The sequence below is a fragment of the Falco punctatus genome (assembly GCF_963210335.1).
Source record: "Falco punctatus genome assembly, chromosome: 15".
Lineage (NCBI taxonomy): Eukaryota > Metazoa > Chordata > Aves > Falconiformes > Falconidae > Falco > Falco punctatus.
Window position 1 is genome coordinate 11,099,422 of NC_137595.1, and position 21,793 is coordinate 11,121,214.

Here is a 21,793-nt window from a genome sequence, read left to right on the forward strand (position 1 = left end):
GCACGACGCGACGGCGCTCGCCTGCCGCCTGCATAATACGGTGGGTATCCAGGGTTCGGGGCCGCTAAGCAGCTGCCCCGCCCGCGCACGCCAGCGCCGCCGCCCGGCCGCTGCCTGAATAAGCGGAGCGGGTATTCAGGGCGTGGGGCACGCCACTGCGCAGCCCCGGAACCTGCACGCCGGGCTCCCTGTCGACGCTGCCCCGCGTCACCTGGGCCGCGCCAGCCGGGCACCCGCGGGGCGGCGCGCAGCCCGGGTCCGGGTTGGCTGCGCTGGGCGCTCGAGCTGGGAGCGGAGCCGCTGGGACTCAAAACGTAAATAGGGACTGAGCCATACAGCGCCCTGGGCGGGGCCAGCTCCGGGCGCTGTACGGCGTGCCGGAACCTGGTTGTCGCGGTTCCGACGAACGGACCGGCACCGGGACACGGGGCGCGTTACACCTCGCGCTGGGCATGTCCCGGAAGCGGGCTCCTGTCCGTGGCGGGACGGCGCGAGGGAGCGGCGGTCCCGGACCCGCAGGCCCCAGAGCGCTAGGGGGCGCGCTCCCGCGCGGACGGAGAAGCGACTGGGGACGGGAGCGCACCGGGCTCGCAGACCGGCGCAGGGGGTTATGTAAGCGCGGCCGTCGCAGTGCCCGCTGGGAGTTGTAGTCGCGCCGGGGCACCGCCTGCCACGCGCTGCCGGCGGGGGCCGCGGCCCGCCCCGCGGCGCGGGGGCCGCTGGGCATTGCAGTCCGCGCGTGGGGCCGGGCCGCGCGCCGCCGCCTGGCCGGGACTGCGGCTCCCGGCGTGCCCCACGCGCGCAGGCGCAGGGCGCGGCGCTGCTCCCTGGTAAACAGAGCGGCGCGGCGGCGGCGGGGCCCGGGTCTCACAAAGGGGCGGTGGGCCGGGCCGATGCGCCGTGCCGGAGCGACTCAGACCCCGTGGCGGCGGCGCTGAGGCGGGCGCCCATGGCGGAGGCGGGCGGCGCCGCGGTGGCGCCGGACATCGACCCTGACTTCGAGCCACAGAGCCGGCCGCGCTCCTGTACCTGGCCCCTGCCGCGGCCCGAGCTACCGGCGGCGCCGGCGGAGGCGGGCGGCGCGGCGGGCGCGGCGGAGGAGGGCGCGGGCGGCGCGGCGGCGGGGCCCGGGCGGGCCGAGGGGGCGCGGGCGGGCGGCGCGGCGGCGCGGAAGGGCGGCTCCCGGCGCAACGCCTGGGGCAACCAGTCCTATGCGGAGCTTATCAGCCAGGCCATCGAGAGCGCCCCCGAGAAGCGGCTCACGCTGGCGCAGATCTACGAGTGGATGGTCCGCTCCGTCCCCTACTTCAAGGACAAGGGCGACAGCAACAGCTCTGCTGGCTGGAAGGTGCGCGGCGAGCCGGGGCGGGAGGGACGGGCCTGGCCTCCGCCGGGGCGGGCGGGGGGCGGCTGTTCGGGGCGCCTGCCCGCCGCCGAGCCGGTACTGGTGCAGCCCCGCCGCCAGCCCCACGCTCACCTGTCGCTGTTCGTCCCTGGCCGGGCGGCCCCGGTGCCAGCGCGTGGGCCGCGGCCCTGCCCGCCGCGCTCGGCTGGCGCGGTGTGCCCGGCCGGGAGCGGGGCAGGGGCTGCGCGGGCCCTGCCCAGGCCCCGGCTCGGTGCGGCGGGAGCGGGGAGGAGTGGGCTTGGGGCGGGGGTGGGTGGTGGTGTCATGGGGCTGGGCGGTTACGGCAGGGCCCAGCGGGGCTGCCTCTTGCACCCTGTGGGCTCGGAAAGGTTTCCGGGAGAGGAGCGAGCGGCAGTGTAAGGGCTGTAGCTAAGCGTCTGTGCAAGGCAGAGCGTCAGCTGGAAGGGTTTTTAATACGGGGTCGCTGTTCTTTTTCGCTGGACTGTGCTAAAGCTCAATCGAAATAACAGTTTCGTAGCAGGCGTTCTTGACTTCTAAGAGGTTCTCTTGAAAAAGGGTCCCAGGTGGTGCCAGTGCTGGGGACCTCTGCAGGAGCTGGGAAAAGGGAAAGCGATATGCTGCTCCAGAGTCTTGGTGGTGGCTTCTCCTCTCGCCCTGGAAATAGACACGTGCCAAGCTCTGTGGCAAGAGCTAAACTCTTGTTTCCGTGCTCTGCAGGTGGCAGCCTGCTGTTCCCCTTCTCTACAGTCAGATGAACTCCAGCAAAGAGAAAGGGACATGTGAGTGCTGCCTTGCAAAATAGTACCTGGGGCTGTCCTGATGTGTTGCAGTGGATGCTACAGTGACAAGAGTCTAAAGAGTGTGACCTGTTGCTCTCCTTGCAGACTGGAATTACGCTTAATGCCACGCTCTTGTTTGCAGTGTAGCTCTCCATTTGCGGTGTTGGTTAGCAGTTCGTCCATGCTGCAGTTCTCTGGCAGCTCGAGCCAGTGTGGTTTGGGGTTTCTGTGGTTCCAGCCACACGTTCCTCTGCCTGTGTGACTGAGCAGTAAGTCAGCACAGAGTTAATTTAAAAAAAAAAAGATAGCTTTTTCTGGTAGGCTAGCTTTCAGCTGGCTCAGCTCTCTGAAGTGGCACACCATGTGGTTGCATGAGAGTGAATGTTTGCTTGAGAGGGGGTAGGAGTGCGGTGAGAGGGACACAGCTGTCACAGCTTAGGCTGGCATGGGTTGATAGAAAACTTTTCACCTTTCCCACTTATCTGGCTTCTGGACAGTTAGTTCCCTGAGAGTGCATATAGTCTGACTAAAATTGACTGGGTTTTTTTTTTTTCTCCTTTGTCATTTGAATCCTCCTTACTAAGTTTTGATTTGGGAGAGTATTTGGGTGCATTTTCTTTCTGTTCAGAAGACTTAATGGTCTTGCTGGAAGATAGTTCTTGCTTCCTCAGGCTAGGTATGTTGTCCTTGTCCTAGGTATGTTGCTGCTGCTGTCTAGTCATGTTATTTTGCAGATAATCTATGGAAATTGTGCATTTTCTCTTCAGGGATGTGTCTGTATCTCTTTGGCAGTAGTGCCTTAGACTAAAGTTCACTGTGGCTTCCAAAATGCATCCCTGGATATCGTGGGGAAGGTGGAAGAATATAGTGAAGTGTCCTTCACTACATGTAATAGGACCATCAGTCTTTGGTTTTACCCTGTGTTGTAATCATGTATCGCTTTTGGGACACGTACAGTTGGATTTAACTTGCAGAAAGGCAGAGATGAGAATTTGTGCACATACAAGGGTTGCTTGAGGTGCTTGCTCAGGAGGCTGTTGCTGTTCTGTGATGACTTTTCAGTGTGAAATTCGTTTGCACTTTTTCAGCCTGGGAATGGACTAACTCAGGCTGGCTTTAGTACAGGGAGAGAACAGAATCTTTCTGCCAGGAGAGATGAGGGATGGCAGAACAACAGCAGCTGTGGTGGGAATCAGCCTGCCGTTATGATTAGAGCAGTTTAAAACCCTTGATTCTAACCAGCAAACAGAAAACCGTGGTATAAATATAGTTGAAACTGTTCAAATGCTAGGGGAAACTCATTAAAACTTGTTTTCATTTTTAACAAATATTACCAACGTTTGGGTTGCTATGTAGGAAGTAGGCAGTTAATCTTACGTGGCCAGGAGAGGTAAAAGGGGCTGTGGTATATTCCCTTTGCTCAGTTTTCTTTCCTGCTCACTCTCTCAAATCCTGTTGGCAGGGCTTGGCAGGATGCGTGCCCTATCACGTGTGACCACAGAGCTCTGACTTCTAGTCTTGCCTTATGTTAACACACATAGATTTGCAAGAGGTTTTGTTTGTTTTACTTTAGTCTATTTGCATCAAGGTGCATTAGATGAAGGGAGGTTAGACATTTACAGTTTTAAAGATGTGGAATCAATCAAATCAGTTCAGTTTGATTTTGTAGATGTAGTGGAAATTTTACAGGTGCATGTTTTATATTTAAGACAAATGGAATAAGCAAAACATGTTTCTGCAGTTGAGGAATGGATCTGCCTGTTTTTGTTGGGTTTTTTTCACTGTTCCTTGTTATTTTTAGAGCTGTGTAGCTCTGCTTGCTTCTTTTTTTTAATTTGTAAAGTAAAATGAAAACTTCTTGAGTTGTCTTAGCTTTATTGTTTTCTCAGGTTTTAACAGCACGAGTTTGAATAAAGGAAAATAATGTGGAACTGCTGCTAAATGCTGATGTAGCATTTTGATGCCTGTTAAGGTAGTACTACAGCTCCTAGAGTTCTAGTATTTGGGCAGAACTGTACTGATAATGTTCTATTTGAATGTAGTGTAGTTCTGATAGAGAATTCTAAATGGGGAAATTAAAATAAATGTGTCTTTAAAAACATTTTATTAAAATTACTTTAGTTAATATAAACCCCATAAACTCATTGTTGCTTCATAATTACTTTACGGCTGTCCTACTTTACAATTGGGGGAAATACAGCTGTTACAGACTGCCAGGGTGTGGTGTAACCTCTGTGAATTCCGGAAGAATCTGTGTTTTCGAGGAAGGTGGTGTTTGCTGTTCTTGAACTGCTTCAAGCAATTTGTAAAGGACAGATTTGCTGGGTGTGCAGTCTGTCCTTTCCTTGCAATAATTCAGCCAAAGCCAAGAATTAACCAGCCTGAAAGGCAGAAGTGTCCTTCAAGGGGTGTGTCATAGGGCTCCTTTGTAATCCTCCCCTTGGTGCTTTGCAAGCTGCTCTGTGAATAAGAGGATAAATTCCTTCTGGCTTTGAGATTACTTGGGGGAGGAGGGTGTTGAGGTTTTTGAATAAACTAGAAGTGCATAAACCCCGCTGAAGCAGTTTGCACTGGTGGTTGCATTTCTCACATCTACGAGTAAGTTTGACACGGTGAGGAGCAACGTTAAGAACTAGTCCCTTTCAGTGAAACATTGGGTATTCTCCCAAAGCTGTTGTCTTTCCCTTTGTAGGAACAGGATGAACTTTAAACCCATCTTTTTCACCTTCCAAAGGCACTTCACTAAAGCAAAAATCAGGTGTTTCCTATGCGTGCAATGTAAAGGAAAGAATAAATGATTCCACGGTATCACATTAGGTACAGGAGGCTGAAGTCACACCTCTGCATTAACTTTGATTCACATGTGTATATGTATATACACAAGCATACGTGCAACAACTCAAGTAGCTCTATTATGAATTTAAAATTACTAAGCACTCTGCTTGTCTGAAACCGAAGGTGTCATCCCTCTAGAAACTCAGGTAGCTCTTAATCTTCATTATATAGCGGGCAGCATTTTACTTTAAACCCTTCTATTCCACACTTGTGTTACATCCATATTGCCCATAGTTGATACTGACTGTTGACCAGATTAGGAGACCTGGCTGAGGGCTCTTAGGTGCTTCCTTGCCTGTACCCTGCAATTCAGTTTGTGATGACAAACTTCACTGCCCTCCAGTGCCATAGTGCTGGTTCTGAAGGTCCCTGGGCTCCCCCAGGGCTTAGGGTGTCTGACCTTCTGGCAGACCTCGTGCAGAGCTCCCTCAGGTTGGAGCAGCCACTCATCCTGTGTCCCTCTGAAGCCCCTCCATGAAAGAGTAATAAGCCAGCAGACAAAGGCAAACCTGTCCATCTTCTGGACTATATCTTCTGTGCTGCAGCTGGTAGGTTCTGCCAGGTTATCTTCACACCTTGCAAATAAATTCCAGTTCAGTGGATACGAAAGTATGTGAATGCTTGTTTTGGTAAAGATGAAAAGTTTATTGTTTCTTGGCATGTTGACTACTGGACTCTTGCCATTACCTTGTATGCCCCCAAATGCCTTCATGTGGCGTTAGCAATGTGCTTAGTCCTGGCAGTGGGGAGATGTTCTCTGTCCCAGCTGCTGACAGCCTCGCTGGGTTTCCTTAAAGCAGGAGGGGGAAATAACAAACAGAAGCTGAATGATGGTTGTTCGGAGGCTATAGTGAAGAGTCTAGTGTGGAAACTTGAGGAGCATGGATGCTTTTGTCCATCGGTCTTTCTTTTAATAGAATGTTTTACCTTTTAATTCTATTAGTCCTTTAAATGGTGGCTGGCCTAGGTGAGGGCTTGGCGAAGAGGGGGGGAAGGAGCTGGGCATGGCAGGGTGTTGATGGTGGGAGGATGGTGAAGTGCTGGATGTGAAACATGAGGCCGTGGCAGTGCATAGAAGCAGGACAATGGTGTGCGTGTGGGGTCACCGTGTGTCCTGTTTCTCAGGTGGGATAAAACTGTGACAAGTGGTCAGCTATGGCGAGGGCCCACCATGGCAACGTAGCAGCATATACTTAGCCCTCATTAAAGTGACGTTAACAGCCCCTTCTCCCAAAGAAGGTATAATGCCTTGAATTAATTTTCATTTGAAATCTTACGGAGTGTAGTTGTCCCCCTCAGAAGTGGGGGAGAGATTATCTTTTGGCAAAAGTCTGTCTGCCCTGTGCAATGCCAGTAAAAGTACCTGAAGATTTTTGCTGTTACTCTTTCCAGCTCCCTGCCAGTTTGTTCTGGAAAGCTGCTTTGCTGAAAGATTATTCCTTGCAGCACGGCTTAGTTTTCCCAGCAGTCCTCAGAGAAAGCTGCTCCTGGGCTGCTGGTATTACTTGTTCCAACAAGTTTCTTCTGCTCTATCTAATCCTGATCAGCTTTTGTTGTATATGCCTGCCTGTCTTGGTAAACTTGCAAATTGCCTCAGTCTTTGCTTTTTAGAGAGCTAGGACTTTCTTCTGGGCTGCCATTGAAAGATTACAGAAAGGAAAATGTTCTTCCTAAGATACAGCTCCCCATCTGCCAAGCTTGACGTCTGTGCTCACGTGTGCCTTCTGGAAGGGGATTGCTGGGGGAATGTTTCAGCTCCCTGGCTCTGGAGGAGTTGTTTACTTGCTGGAGCATAACTTTGCAAAATCTCTGCAATGATGACTTTTATTTATTTTTTTTTCCCTGAAGCCTTTGGAGCCAAGTGGCTGGGTGAGTGCTGAGACAGGCACTGACAAATGCAGCAGGTGGGGCATTCTCCCCTTGCAGCCTCCCAAGAATGCCATGGCAAATGATAATTCCGCACAATTATAGGCCTGGCTTTGGAACATGGCCCTGTGCTGGGATGTGACCATGTTCTTTGTATGCCTCCGAGGCAAAGTATATTACAAGCAGCTGCAGTGATTTCATAGCTTTTTTTTCCTCCCAGTCGCTCATTCTTGAGAGAGACTTTTTTGTGAAGAAATCTGGTGCCTTTGTGGTTTGTAGTAGCAACTTGATGTTTTCCAGAAGAATGGCTTTGGCACTAGGGAGCAGTGATTGAAAATCCAGGCAAATATGGGCAAGCACAGAATTTCCAAGCATAGCTACTCTTTCTTAGGTCTTTCTCAGCATAACTTGTGCTTGGCCTTGAGCGCTCTGCTAGCACAGTCCATGCACCACTGCTGCATGGACGAGTTCTTCTGGGCAGGGCACAAGAGCCTCCTTCTGCTCTTGTCACATCAGTGCTTAGAGGAAAGTACACTGCAGGAGGGTGAATTTAAGCTTGTTTTTAGTGTGAGGAGCCTTAACATCTGAACAAACCAACCAACCTGAGTAAAACTTCAGTTCCATGGTAGATAAGCTCAGCCTTACCTACAAAGCCATATAGTCCCCTGGGAAGGCTGTCACTGGCATTCTGTCTTCTGTATGACCCACTTGGGCATTTTCCATAGAATCTTGCTGTCTATGGTGGTTGTCCAGAAGGCTGCCCAGGTAGGTGACTGCTTGGTTGTGCTGCCAGTTCCCATGGCTAATTCCCCATTCTGAGACTGAGGCACTGTTCGGTGCTGGGCAGCGTGCACAGCAGCCCTGATGCTGGTGTGGGGGCAGGCCTGGCACAATGGTGAGGAATGTTCCTATCCTTTAAATAGGGCTAGGAGATTTTATCAAAGAAGGTGGTTTATTGTTGTGGTAACTGAGATTTAGGAAATAGTTTGTGTGTGCTGGTAGCCACACTTCTGTGGCAGGTCCATACATCCTAGCTTGTACGTGCAGTGGTTGGAACCTAGTGAATGGTCCACCCTTCAGTGTACAATAAATGTTTCTAACCAAATTTTAATTTTTTGTATAATATCTGTGATGATTTTCAGAATGATTTTGTCTGAATGTGGTTTACAGGAATCATCTTCGATCTGTGATGGGTACAGACGCACAGACTGGCATTGTTTTCACTATAATACTTAATATATAGCCATAAGAACTTCTGTAAGGTAGCTGAACAAACAGCAATAACCACCCCTAATTGTTCAAGAGGTCCTTAAGAATTTGAAGGATTCCTGCCTGTACCTCTTCCTTCAGGTCATGCTTCCTTATGGTCAAAGATGTTCCAGAGTCAAGACCTTGTGTGGGTTGCAGGTGCTCAGACCAGCTGGGATGCTCCTGCACTGCTGAGGTTGAGCATCTAAAAAGTTAATGTCATCTATATGTTTCTGGTTTGAGTTGCTTACCATCAAGAAAGGAAATACGTCAGGGTTGCCTGGGTGACTGAAGTCTGTCATTTCCTTTCCTGTCAGGTTTGACCTGGAGTTCTGTGATTATTTTAGCATAACTCATTTGTCCCTCACTTTCTCAATGAGATTTGAGGGTGCCCTTCATATGTTAGGTATATTAAATCATTCTAGCAGATGCATTCTTGCGCTGGGGAGCGTGTGGTATGCAAGTTTGAATCTCTTGTGCTTTCTTACAGCACCCAGGCTGGTAGGTGTGTTGGTTCAGTTGTATTTTGGGACTCTCTGGACGTGAGTCTCCCATATGCAGGCAAGCTCAGTCATGCTTGTGGGTTATAGTTGTGCATGCTGCAGTGGTGAGCTGCCTTGCAAAGTCTGCGGGAGAGGTGCTAATAATCACTAGAGAAGTGATAATTTGTGTATTGCAGTTCTGACAGCAGTTAACCCTAATGTAAAACGTGTTCCGAGTTTTTTCCTCTGCCTCCAACCACACATGCTGTTCTCTTCCTTAGTTTTCAGTGCTTGACCCCCACAGTGAGGTAGTTCAAAAAGCAGGCAGAGATAAGAGAGGCAGGAACAGTAATTTTAAGGGAAGGATGAGGCTGCTTTTTGGTTGGGTTAGCTCTCTGAACTAGCTCATAGGGTCATAGGTGCTTGTGTTATGAGAGGAGAGGAGGAGAGTTTGAAGATGAGGAAGGAAGGAGTGGTACAGCAATTATCTGTTTCTACAGCTATTAGCTGTTATGTCATTTTAGCAGTAACACGTAAAAGGACTTTGAGACTCTTTCATAAAAGGTACCACGCTTCACTTATCTGTGTTCATGTGAATCCTAGTCTTATTCCAAGATGTCTTATTTCAAGCTGCTTTTCAGCGAAAAAAAACTAGAAAACTAGTTACTAAAACTGTCACTTATGATACGCAAAGTGGTGCTAATTTTCTTGAGGTTTCAGTGTTACTGAAATGCTTGCACCCGTGCAGTGTGCTTTTGTTGGCACAGGAATTAAAACCTATAGCCGTACATGAGAAAAAAACAGAATATAGTTTGTTGTGAAATTTTGAAATCCTGAGCCTATTGGTTTAAAGTTCCATTTTACTAAGTGGAGCTAAATATGGATGGTTATGAGACTCCAAATGTGCACTGTGTGTGCAAGTTACTGGGCCACGCCTGATGGGACCGGGTGTCATCATAAATTCACAGATTATTTTTAGGAGAATAAATGAAGAATTAGTGACAACCTAGTGGTTCTTATTGCTGTAGCAGTATGCATTTGAAATCATGCACATTGGGAAAAGGGGAGGGGGATTCTTTGGAAATGAAAGCAACAGTCTTTTGGGAGACAGGGTACCAGTCTAAATTACAATTCAAGACAAGATGCCAAGCAGGAGTGTTGTATAGCTATTACTGTGAACGACTCAAATAATAAAACTATGTAAGAGCATTGACTGACACATGTTCCGTCAGGCCCTGGTTCCGCAGTAACCCTTGGGGTGCTTTCCAAGTAAGAGCATATGTATTCTTTGATGCCAATCACAACAAACAGCCAGTCTTCTCCAAGTCCTTAACGGCCAGAGGTTAAAATGAAAGCTATCACAGAATAAGTCTTGCATCTCCTTCCCTCTGCGTGAAAACTTTCCACTTTGCCTGTATTGTTTATCTGCATCTGCTTTGTTCTAGGATAGTACTTTTGGTGAGGTGGCCAAAATTAGCATGATGAGGACTTGTCTGAGAGGAAAAGGGTGGGGAGAGGGAAAGCAGCAGGCAGGAAAGAACTGTGTTCAGAGGTGGTGGGAAAGGATGATAAAAGCACAGTTAACTTGGTTCAGAATTAGGAGAGCATGCATGAAGGCTGAAGGCTGCAGTATACCTTTTAGTTTATATGAAAAAGATGTTGCTCTTGGACCTCTGTTATGCTAGCAGCGTAGCACATTTTAATGATGGCTAATTTGACCATCTGAACAAATTAAATGCAAATATGAAACAAATGCATGACACAGGTCTCAAGGGGAGTTCATGGAGGATCTGCTCAAACAGTGAGATTATTACTTGCTAATTCTAAAATACTGGGGACTTTTATCAGTTGCAGGATGAAAATTCAGTTTGGTGGTGTTACATATATGTTGGCTTGCAATTTCCAGCAAAGCTAAACCAAAATAAGGGACTTGGGAGAGGCAAGGAATGTGTGCCTTGCCAAATGGAAAGATGGGAGAGGCTAAAACTGGCATGTACTGTGTGGGAGTGTACTATCTGCTGAACATCTTACCCCATTAGAAATGTACACAGAGGAAAGTGTACTGCCTCCTTGCAAAGCGAGGCTGGCAGGTTCCAGGATAACTAGGACTCTTGTTCCACAAAGTTTCTCTCATTTCTCTGGTGTTAGGATAAAGATGGTAATAGGTGTACTGAATTAGAAGTGTTTTCTTACTTCCCTTTACCCAGTCTATTTGATTCACTGCTGTGCTGTGCTTGAATCTATCTGAAACCTAGCCATATAAAAATTAAAAACTTCAGCCAGGCTTATGCTGGCTAATAGGGTTGGCAGAAGGGTGGGAGCAGCGTTAGCTCAGACTGTTAGGCTCATGTTGAAGTTGCAAGCTGTGTTTGGGAATTTGCTTACTTGCTTTGTAGTATACTTAGTTTTCGCAGATTCTGTGTGGCCCTGAAAAGCGCTTCTGTGTTAGTATTCAGCTGGTTGGAAGTCGCTAGTTGTCAATGGTAGTTTCACCCTTGGTGCTGCAGTGAGACATGGCACTGCTTGCCAGTGCTGTCAAGCATGTTTGAGCAGAAATAGCAGATTTTTATGGGTAGGTCTTTGTTACATCTTTTTTTCTCTGGATATTGTCTGAATGTGTTCATGCTTGTGAAATTTCTAGGTGGGAAGTGTGTCAACTGTCAGGTCCTCATACCTTGGTTTTGGTTTGTTTTTTCCAGAACTCTATTAGACATAACCTGTCCCTGCACAGCAAGTTTATTAAAGTCCATAATGAAGCTACAGGGAAGAGCTCTTGGTGGATGCTCAATCCTGAGGGTGGTAAAAGTGGAAAAGCACCAAGAAGAAGAGCTGCCTCCATGGACAACAGCAGCAAACTTGCAAAAGTCAGAAGTAAAGCATCCAAAAAGAAGCCTCCTCTCCAGTCTGCTCCAGAATCTACTGCTGACAGTCCTGGCTCCCAATTCCCTAAGTGGCCTGGGAGCCCATCCTCAAGAAGCAATGAGGACTCTGACATGTGGAACACCTTCCGGCCTCGAACCAGTTCAAATGCAAGCACCATTAGTGCCAGACTTTCTCCTATCTTGACAGAGCAGGATGACCTTCACGATGAAGAGCTGCTTCCTTCTCTGGTATACTCCAGTGCATCCAGCAATGTTCCACCAACTGTGACTGAGGAGCTTGAACTCATCGATGGGTTAAATTTGATGTCTCCCAGCTCATCTGTGTTACCTACCCAGCAGTCCGCCTCGAGTGGTCAGATCCAGAGAGATTCCAGCTTTTCCTTGAGGAGCCCAAGTGCAGCTGGTCAGACCACTACTTTTGGCAATTCCCTCTTTAACCCTGTTGATATCTCGCTGCAAAGTTCGGTCAGCCATTTCTCTGCCCCTCAGACCTTGGAAGCTCTTCTGACACCCAGCTCTCCGCCTCCGAGGGATGTTATGATGACTCAGGTCGATCCAGTTCTCCCTCAGTCTGGTAACAGGATGAGCAGCCGAACTCTTCTGCTTCTAGGTGGTCAAGCTGCCCAGAGTAAGATGAGCTCAGGCAATCCACAAGGAAAGCCTACAGAGCGGCAGGCAGAACCAGTCAGTGCCAGTGTTTTGCCATCAACACTTCCCATAGTAACATCTCCTCAAAACACTGCCAGCATCACCAGTTTGAAGGCTCCCGTTTCTGCAACAACTACCCAGTCAGTCCAGCTGGGCAGTCCACTGCTTCTTTCTTCTGCAAGCCCTGCTCCCTTGGGATTGAACCAGGACAGGCTGCCCACTGACCTGGACATTGACATGTACATGGAGAACCTCGAATGTGATATGGATTACATAATCAACAGTGAACTCATGGATGGAGAAGGACTGGACTTTAATTTTGAACCCATTTTGTCTACTCCCAGCTATCCCAGCACCTCACAGGCCTCCAACCATACCTGGGTACCAAGTTAACTTCAGGAGCACAAAAAGGTAGGGGCAGTTATGTAAAATGGTACAGCTCTATAGTGGGAACAGCCCTGTCTGGGATGGTTCCTGTGCCCAACTCTGCAGCAGTTACAAGATACCTCTTTGGAAGCACAGGTGGTGTTTCAGTAAAAACCTTCTGGGAGAGCCACATTCCCTTTTTAGAAGGAGAAAAAGCTGTGTAAAGGTAGGTAGATTTAACTTACTGGGTAGTAAACTCCTTTATGGAGTAAAGCAGTAACGTGAATGAAACTCTTGTTGTCTCTTGCTACCAAAGATGACTGTGTTGCAGGACGTTAATCTCTGCCATGCAGTGTCTGTAGCTCTGAAGCTGACATGTAAGCGTATGCTACTTCCATAAAGACATGATCCTATATATACAGGATGGTTGGGCTGAGCCGAGCACACACTGTGTTTCTGTTCAGGTTATTACCCTTGCAAAATTTTTTAGTATGTGTAGTTGCAAAGTGTGTCTGTGTCATGACTGCCTGCTTTGCCTGCAGCAGGACACAATCGCTCTGTTACCAGACCTTTTGCCCTCTCCTTATCTGGGATAGTGCCTGTAAAGTCTGGTAAGTTGGCTCATCAGCACTTACTGAATTGCCGATGTACCCATTATTGGAATGAGCATGGGAAGGGGAGTTTGCAGTGTGGAGGGAGATGGAAGGAGGAGGGATGTGTTGGTGCTATCCCATTCACAGCAAAGCTGCTTCTTCAGTGATCTTTCATATTTGCACAAAAACTTCTGAAGTCAGCTTGGCAGATAGTGTATATGAGAACAAGAGTTAAAAATGACTTATTCTGAGGGTGTGACACCCTGATTTGAAGTGCTAAAGAGCTGAGGCAGTTGAAGAATTAGAGAAATGGAGCTGAAGGTGTACTTCACACTTGGAGCTCAATTAGCTAACAGAAAATGGCCGGGTTTTTTACGGACTGGAGCATAGGCTGGATGTTGGTTGAAAAGTAGGAAGCCTTGCCAAGAATATTTCCTGTTTAGGAGGTAGATGTGGCATTTGTTAGTGTTGCAAATGCAATGCCTAATACTGGCCAGCTGAGCTGGCAGAAATAAGGGCAAAATGAAGATACTGCTTTAGCTGTGGGAAGCCCTTGAGCTTCAAAATGATGGAGATTGAAATTATCATGTACTTGACCTTAATACTCTTTCCTAGGCACCTGAGTAACCTGGAGGTGGTTTGGACTAGGTGACCTTTGGAGGCCCATTTCAGCCTAATTTTTCTGGTGATCTCTGTTGCTGTTCATGCTGGGGACCGCATATTAAGTTAAATATTTTCCTGCACTGTCCCAGTATAGCCATTCTAGACAAGTGTCTTGGGTCTAGACGATGTGAAATGCTGTCCTTTGAGCCAGTGGTACTTAAACCCAGTGAACGTTATTGATCCACCACTATATACTGACATTTGAAACACAATTTAACTCCTTTTATTCCAAGTCCCACCACACTGCTTAGGGTTTCATTTATTAGTAATGTTCTATCCCTACTTAACAGATCAAACTTCACTGTAGCAAGAAGGAGGAACAATCAAGCTTTTCTGTTCTGTTACAGGGCTTTTTATAGTCTGGTGCATTTTTTAACTGTGCTTTTACTGAGTTACTAAGTGTATGTCTTAAATTGAATATCCTGACTTCAGGTGGAATATGGCAACTCAGTTTTGATTTCAGAGACAAATTTGGTTGACAAAACATTGGCATCCTTCAACCTGTGTTAGGACTGTTTGCAAGTTAGTGACAGAGGCTGTGGCCTTTTGAGCAGTGTTGCCACTGGATATTGCTCTGAGCTTTTGTGGTTGGTTTGTTTTTATTTTTATTTTTCATGCCATGCTAGGGCAGGCCGTCATATTTGGGGAATACATTGACTTTGTAGGGTTGAAGTGTTTTGCACAGGGGTGTTTTCAAAACATAGGCAAACCGTCCTGCAGTCCTGGTTGCATTAATTATCTGAGTTGGATAGGCAAGACCTCTGTCCACAGAATACCAGGCATACTGTTTTTTGAGGGTGAAGCAGAGAAGCTGAAGGAATGTTTATCCGAGGGTAAGGTCTAGTACTGCTGAAGATGTGGCTATAATCAAACACTTAGGAGGGAGAACATGAGCTCTTAAGAGCATGGTTGTGTTCCTGTCCTATATTATTCCACACTTAGCATGTGGATTGCTTAATCAAAACAGGGGAGCTATCTGATGTTTAACACCCTGGATTTGCTTTATTCCATGCGTGAAGTTGAAGTGATACTTTCTGGGAAATATGCTGGACACGTGCTCACCAAGAAAGGAGCGAGATCTGGAGCAAGCTCTGAACGGGTATCCTGTTTCAGCAGAAAGTGTAGCTCCTACATGCCTTCCCAGCGAACAATTCTTACCAGCAGTACTGCGTTTGGAGAAGTAACGCCCTGTTCAGCGTGCTTTGTGTCGAGCCTTTTAGTATGTCCTTAGATTGTTTGCTTTTTCTGAGCTTTGCAAAGCTTTTCAGTTTTGCCTGTATCCTGGAATCCATGGAAGGGGATCAAGGGGCACTTTTTCCCAAAGGAGAGCAAGTATTGTGTAAAATGCTGCCAAGACAGAGGTGGGTCAGGTTTCTAAGAAAGGGGGAACAGGGTGTATATGGAGAGAAATAGGAGGGTTCCTGGAGGCCAGGAAGGACCCTGGGAAAAGAAGGCAGAATGTTTTCACAAATTTACAAATTCCAAAACCACGTGAGCTGCAGACATCAGTGTCTGTGACGAGGTCAAGATTGTGTCATCTCTCCCTTCTCCGAATCTGTTACTGCAGTGAGTTCTCAGGGGTCCCTCTTTGGAAATCACTGTGCAGGGAAAGCATGGCTGTCACTGTATATATTGTTCCAGTGTGCCAGGCTTTTTTCCTTTCACATCCTTCCTATGAATGTGGTGGGTTTTTTTAATTCACATTGGCAAAAGCTACTTTAATTGATTGCTAGCCTAAAGCTGTCCTGGGTAGTTACTGTGGGTTTAACCTGTAGCTTTCAGGGTCAGTTACAGGTATAATACTGAGCAAAAACTGCTCATCAATAAATGCCAGTAATTACACTCGGCAACTTGAGCAGCCAGAATGAAACTGAAGCTGGGGAGATACTTTTTGTAGGCAAGAGAAGATCTTTAGGAATAAGTACGTAGTCTCTCTGTCGCACTTGGGAAGATGCAAGCTAGTTGATGTTAGCCATGGTGCTCAAAGCTGACATGACTTCACCCCTTCTTGCAAGTTAAATGCTGAAGAACTTGTCCACGGCTTCACCAGGAGTCTGTTTGAACCCTGTGTGTCTTTGCTAGGAGATTAGAGATCAAACATTGAAACTTTGCCTCTGCCCAGCAGTGATGCAACACCCACTAACCTAGTTATTTAGCCACAGAGGAAGAAAGTCAGCGTGTGAATACTTTCCTTGACCAGGAAAAATATAAATTCTACAATTTCTGCTGCTGTTGTCTGGTAGCTACAGCTCAGTTGTAAACCTGCCATTCACTGGTTAAGGCACTGGTTGTGCAAGCCATACAGTGACTTCCAGGAGCCTTAGCGAGCCAGGTCATGGAAGAAGGGTAGCCACAGCTAGAATTAGACTGTGGCATGCAGGTGCTCAGTCACAGGCAACCACTCTTGCCTTCAGCACTTAATTCAAGTGTCCTCCATTCCAGTCATGGGAAGTGTGGGTGGCCACCCGGCTGTCCCTGAGCAGCTCAGGGTCTTGGGGCTTGTTCATCCACCTCTGTTACGTATTTCTGCAAGCCAGTAGGAGGAATACATGGGAATAGAATTGCCTCTTTTGTACAGTGGTACAGTTTGCACCTCATTGACACCTTTTGCACCTCCATCCACTCTTTTGGTGGACATTAGTTAATGATCTTTAGTCGTTCAGTTAGACTCCCTATAGCTTTATACCCTGGAGAACTCTATCCCTTGCCCAGCTTGGTGTGAAGTCATGGTTTTCTTGCTGTGCTCTATCTAGTTCCCTTTGTTCCAAATGCTGTATTTTTGTCTACCAGATCATTAATAAATAAATAAAACCCTCATCAACTTGCAGTTTCCCAAAGTAGTATGTTGCTCTGGCTTCTGTTTAAAGTTCCTATCTTGTCTCGTTTAGGGCTCATTCACTCTTGGTGCCTCTTTCCCTTTCTGCAAATTTGTTTCATGCTCACTATTGCTGAATGCAACTGATGGGATGCCCCTCATTTATCTCACTATTCTACTTTCTAAAGCGAATCACAGACCTGCGATAGAGGTTTTATGTGAGTGTCCTAAGTCTGTTTAGACCTATTCAAAGGCTTGTTTGAGTGAGTTGCGGCAATGTCCTGTTTTCAGCTGGGGTAGAGTTAATTTTCTTCCTAGTAGCTGGTGCAGTGCTGTGTTTCAGATTTAGTATGAGAATAGTGTCGATAGCACACTGATGGTTTTAGTTATAGCTAAGCAGTGTTTATGCGAAGTTAAGGACTCTTCAGTTTCTCATCCCCTAACAGCGAAAAGGCTGGAGGGGTACAAGAAGCTGGGAGGGGGCACAGCCAGGAATGCTGACCCAAACTGGCCAAAGGGATATCCTGTACCATAGGATGTCATGCTTGGTATACAAACTGGGGGGAGCTGGCCAGGGGTGAGGGGAATCACTGCTTGGTGACTGGCTGGGCATCAGTCAGTGGGTAGTGAGCAACTGTATTGTGCATCACTTGTTTGTTTTGTGCAGGGTTTTGGGGTTGGTCTTGGTTTGGTTTTTTCCTTGAGTTTTATTTCTCTTTTTGTTATCCCTCTTCTCATTGCTATTATTATTGTTATAATAATTTACTTTATTTCAATTATTAAATTGTTCTTATCTTGACTCATGGGGTTTACCTTTTTTCTGATTCTCTTCGCCATCCCACTGGAGGCGGGAGGGAGGTAAGCGAGCAGCTGTGTGGTACTTAGTTGCTGGCTGGGGTTAAACCACGACAGGCAGCTTGGTTGAGGTGAGGCAGAAGACCTGAAAAGGGATCTTTAGACTTGCAGGGGAATGAGATATCTAGAAATGCTTAATTATTCGTGGGTAGATACAGGATTTCTTTTAGTGGGTGAGCATAAGCAGTTCAAGCGTACGATCTCTAAAAATCCCTTTTTTAGCCTTTTCCCTGTCAATTGATATTTGTAGTTTCTTAAAGTGAAGAGTAATTTTCCTCTTCCATGCTGCTTTCCTGCAATAACCAAGTCCTCCTATAAACCTCTTTATCTTGCAGTGCTCTGGGTCTGTCGGCTTACAGAAGTGCTTACTTTTGACCTTTGTGCTTCTGTTTTGTCTTTGTGTCTCAATTATATTCTGAAGCTTGGAGCTGAGCAGTTGCATCCTCCACTTGACTTTCCATTGATCAAGGTCTCTTGTGATCTGTTTGTTCCTTGCTGAAAGTTGGCATCCTTTGAGCAGCAGAGGCTGATTGATAGTAATTTCCTTATGTGTCGAGGATTCCCGCTGAAGCTGAGATCTAACCATTCACTCTATTTTTCTTCTTCCTAGTGTCCTTCAGGTTTTGAACATCGGGTTCTGACTTCACTTCCCACCCCTGGCAGAGAAAAGAATGAAGCATGTTGGATTCGGTTTCCCTGCACACCACACCTTGGGCAGAAGGGGTTGCCCGCCTGGGAAGAAGGGACAACCTGCATCTGGCTGCAACAGGAAGAGTTTAAAAATAATAATCCTGTTACGTGCCATGGCTCTTCCTACAAACCTGACCCCACCTTGGACCATCTGGAGAAACCCTGGTCTGTACCTGTCCAAAGAGGAGCCCTGGTAAAAACCTCGGCCAGAAGAGGTGCCAGGCAATAGCGTTTTCCCATGTGAAGAGCTGGGTTTGCTGGAGGAATCTCTCAATGGCTATCCTCTCTCTGCTATGGCAGAAAGTCTCCCGTGCCTCGGACTGGCTCTGCGCTCACTTGGCTTGCCCTCGAGGGCAAAGTAGTTGGCCATTTTGATTAAACCACCAGATGTGCATTTGGTATCCCACGGACTCGCAGAGGAATTGGAAGGAGCTTGTTGGTGGATGCCCTGTGGGAAAAGGGTGTGCTGTTTCAGGGGGTTGGTTTCAGTGTGCCCATCTTGGGAGCGCCCGCTGTTGTTCTGCAGGGAGGGGTGGTGACTGCAGTGTAGAAGGCTTCCTCTTGTCCACCTGAGTGGAACAGGAGGACATGGAGTTTTTCGCTGTGCCAACTGAGCCCCATTGAATCAGAAGCATGTTTCAAGAAGTCTCTATGCTGTTCTCAGCACTTTCCTGATACACCAGGCTGCTGTAAAATAAGCACAGATGCTAATAGCTGTTTCTGGGACATAAAAACATCATTTTGGGTTTGTTTCTGATCTGTCTTGCTACAGCAGAGAAATGGAAAGCCTGGGTGTGGCCTTAACAGAGCCCTGGTTGCTTTTCAGAAGGGCATTTTCTATAGATGAAATATTTTTTTACTAATCTGGGAACTTTCTACAGTGAATATGAAGCCAATGTTAAGTGTGTCCCCATCAGGTGTTTTAGGCATCTCTCCCTCTGAGAAGGTACCAGTGACAGACTTCTTTTTTCAGAGCTGTATTAAGAACAAACGCATTTGATATTTGATAATGTGTGTGACTGAGGGGAAAGAATTGGCAGGTCCCTGTGGTTTCAAACCACCTTGGGGAAGAGTTGTACACTATTGTAATCTATATGTAAAAGTAGCTGCAAATTACATAGAAGCTTTTCTAAACCTTTTTAAATATATATATTATATATTTTAATTGAAAATGAGATTATTGGATTAAAAAACCCGCATTTGCTGCATCTGTCCCCTTGATACCAGATAACACTACAGTATGGGAGGGGACAGGCCTAAGGCATTTTGGGTCAAGAAGCTGAAAATGTCATTGGAAAAGTGGGAAGGGCACCACAATGTAACTGGGGAATGGCTGCTCTCCCCAGAACAGGCGGAAGGTGCCTGCGTGGCATGGCATTCAGCCACAGCTATGCAGAAAGCTTCTCTTTCCTCAGCTGGGCACTCCCACCAAGCCTAGAGCACGATGTTAAAGAATGCTAATCATTAACAACGTGCTCGTTCTCAGCTAATCCCTTAAGTAGCTGGACTGCAGCTGATACATAGGACAGATTCCCACATCTGCTGAGAAGATGGTGTGGACTACATCATGCTAGATATGCTGACACTCTGGTAACCCTTATGGACAACAGTCTGTTGTATTTGATAGCTTGCTTTTTGGTTTCCAAAGGTTTTTGTTTTCCTCCTGAAGCTTCTGCTACTTCTGTGGAACTTGAAACCTGTAGGCACACCCTTGGGGGGATATGCCTGGGGTCCTGCCCTGTCTTTTTGTTCTTGCAGGCCAGAAGCTAGGAGTCAAGAGGTTAGTTCAGAGCATTAGCTGGCATGTTCCTGTTATGTTTTTGGTGTTTACAGTGGCAGGGTCTGTGGGAGACATGGTGCTTTCATGGTGTTCTGGTAGGCTTGGTCTGGCAGAAAGCCTCTCCAATGCTTTCTGAAGGTGGCATGGCTTCTGTTCAGAAGGTTTTTGTCATGCAGTGGAATGAGCCATACTGTTATACCACCTTGTCTGCTCTGTTTTCATGGGTGGGTTGACCATGGCTGGACCCCAGGTGCCCACCAAGCCACTCTATAACTCCCCTCCTCAGCAGAAGAGGGAGGAGAATGTAAGGTGGGAAAAATAAACTTGTGGGTCAAAGTAAAGACAGTTTAATGAAGCAAGAGCAAAAGGTGTGTGTGCAGAAGTGAAGGAGAACAAAAGGTGTTATTCTTTACTTCCCATCAGCAGGCCATGTTTGGCCACTTCCCGGGGAGCAGGGCTTCAGTATGTGTAGCGGTTGCTCCAGGAGACAAATATCGTAAATAACAAATGCCACCACATACACACCCCTCCTCCTTTCTCTTAGCTTTTACATCTGAGCCGACATTGTATGGTATGAAATTTCCCTTTGGTCAGTTTGGGTCAGCTGTCCTGGCTATGTCTCCTCCCAAGATCTTGCCCACCCCCAGCCGTGATGCTGTGGGAGCGCTGCTCAGCAGCAGCCAAAGCACTGCTGTGTTACCAGCACCTCTCCAGCCACCAATACAAAGCACAGCACTGAAGGCTGCTATGGGACTCAGCCAGACCCAGTACAACCACCTTGTCTGCTCTGTTTTAATGGGTTGAATTTCATTTTCATTTGAGTGGAGATTGGAACAGGAGTGGTTTGTCTGGTTACCTGCCACAAGGAATCATCAACAGTTTTATCTTTTCAAAGGCTTCGGTGGCAGACCATGCTATAGTTAGATAACCTTTGCTTTGAAGATTGCCTTCATGGCGGAGACCTCATGGTGACAAGTTTCAAATTTACCCATAATCTGCATGTCTGGCCATACTTCATTGTAACAAACAAATAAAAAGGCAGATCCAAAGCTGGGATCCCAGATCTTGCAGGCTTGAATCGTGGATGCACATTCTCACTGCAGTTAGCTCGTTACACAAATGGATAGATAACCTTTCCACAGACACCTGATGGCATGTGTTGCACATAAGAATCGGCTGTTCTGGGCTTCAGCTAATGGATCTGGAGGGATTTGTGTTATTTGGCAGATAATAGGCCATCTTGTCAGCTTGGGCTCTGAGGGGAAATGAATCCTGTGATTTTTCAGAGCAAGTTGACTGGCTACCTGTTCTTCATAGCCATGGATCAAAGGACAAGACATCAGTACGTGTGGTCATGCTCTGTGTGAATCTCTAGCTCATTTCGCATGAAAACAGACCCCAAATCAATAGGAAGGACAACATGAGTAACCAGAGCTTCAGACCTGCAAATCCACGATGAGCTGTTTCTGGCTGGATTGGTCTGTGGGGAAGAAGTGCTGTCTTCATACTGTTGCAAGGTGTCCTCTAGGTGTGACAGCACTAGGGACCTGATCTGATCTCTGACTGCAGAGAGGCTGGCCCCGAACACTTGAGTAGTGCCCTGGGAGGTCTGACATGCTCTCAGCTAGTACATGCCCTCAACCTCTTCCAGCTGAAGGAGCTGCAGCCCAAGTACACCAAGGCTCATCGTGGCTGGTGCCCTACAATGTGAGTTCATAAGACACTCTGTCCTTTCATCAAGGAATAGACAACCTATATTTTTTATTTTTTTTTTTTAATACTCCCAGGCCAGACTCCTGGGGAGTCAGCTGTCCTGGGGGCAGCACTGGAGACGGGAGCATCTCTGACTGGAGTCCTGCCGTACGAGCGCACTGACAGTGATGTCTCTGTCTTGCGGTGGTCCATGCAGGTGCTTACTGTCTCCT

The 21,793-nt window shown here is 47.4% G+C and overlaps 1 protein-coding gene across 2 annotated transcripts; it reads left to right on the plus strand.

The window, feature by feature from the left end:
* Positions 1-118: 118 nt before the first annotated feature.
* On the plus strand, positions 119-21,495 carry FOXO4 (forkhead box O4). Of its 2 annotated transcripts, XR_013923878.1 has the most exons (4): positions 119-1,348; positions 11,276-12,517; positions 14,748-14,947; positions 18,009-21,495. XR_013923878.1 is itself a non-coding variant. In XM_080366026.1 (3 exons), the coding sequence occupies exons 1-2, from the start codon at positions 950-952 to the stop codon at positions 12,497-12,499; spliced, it is 1,623 nt and encodes a 540-aa protein (XP_080222152.1). In that variant the 5' UTR covers positions 119-949; the 3' UTR covers positions 12,500-12,517; positions 18,009-21,495. The 2 variants fall into 2 exon arrangements, 1 of the variants encoding a protein (XP_080222152.1); XM_080366026.1 differs by lacking the exon at positions 14,748-14,947.
* Positions 21,496-21,793: the final 298 nt, after the last annotated feature.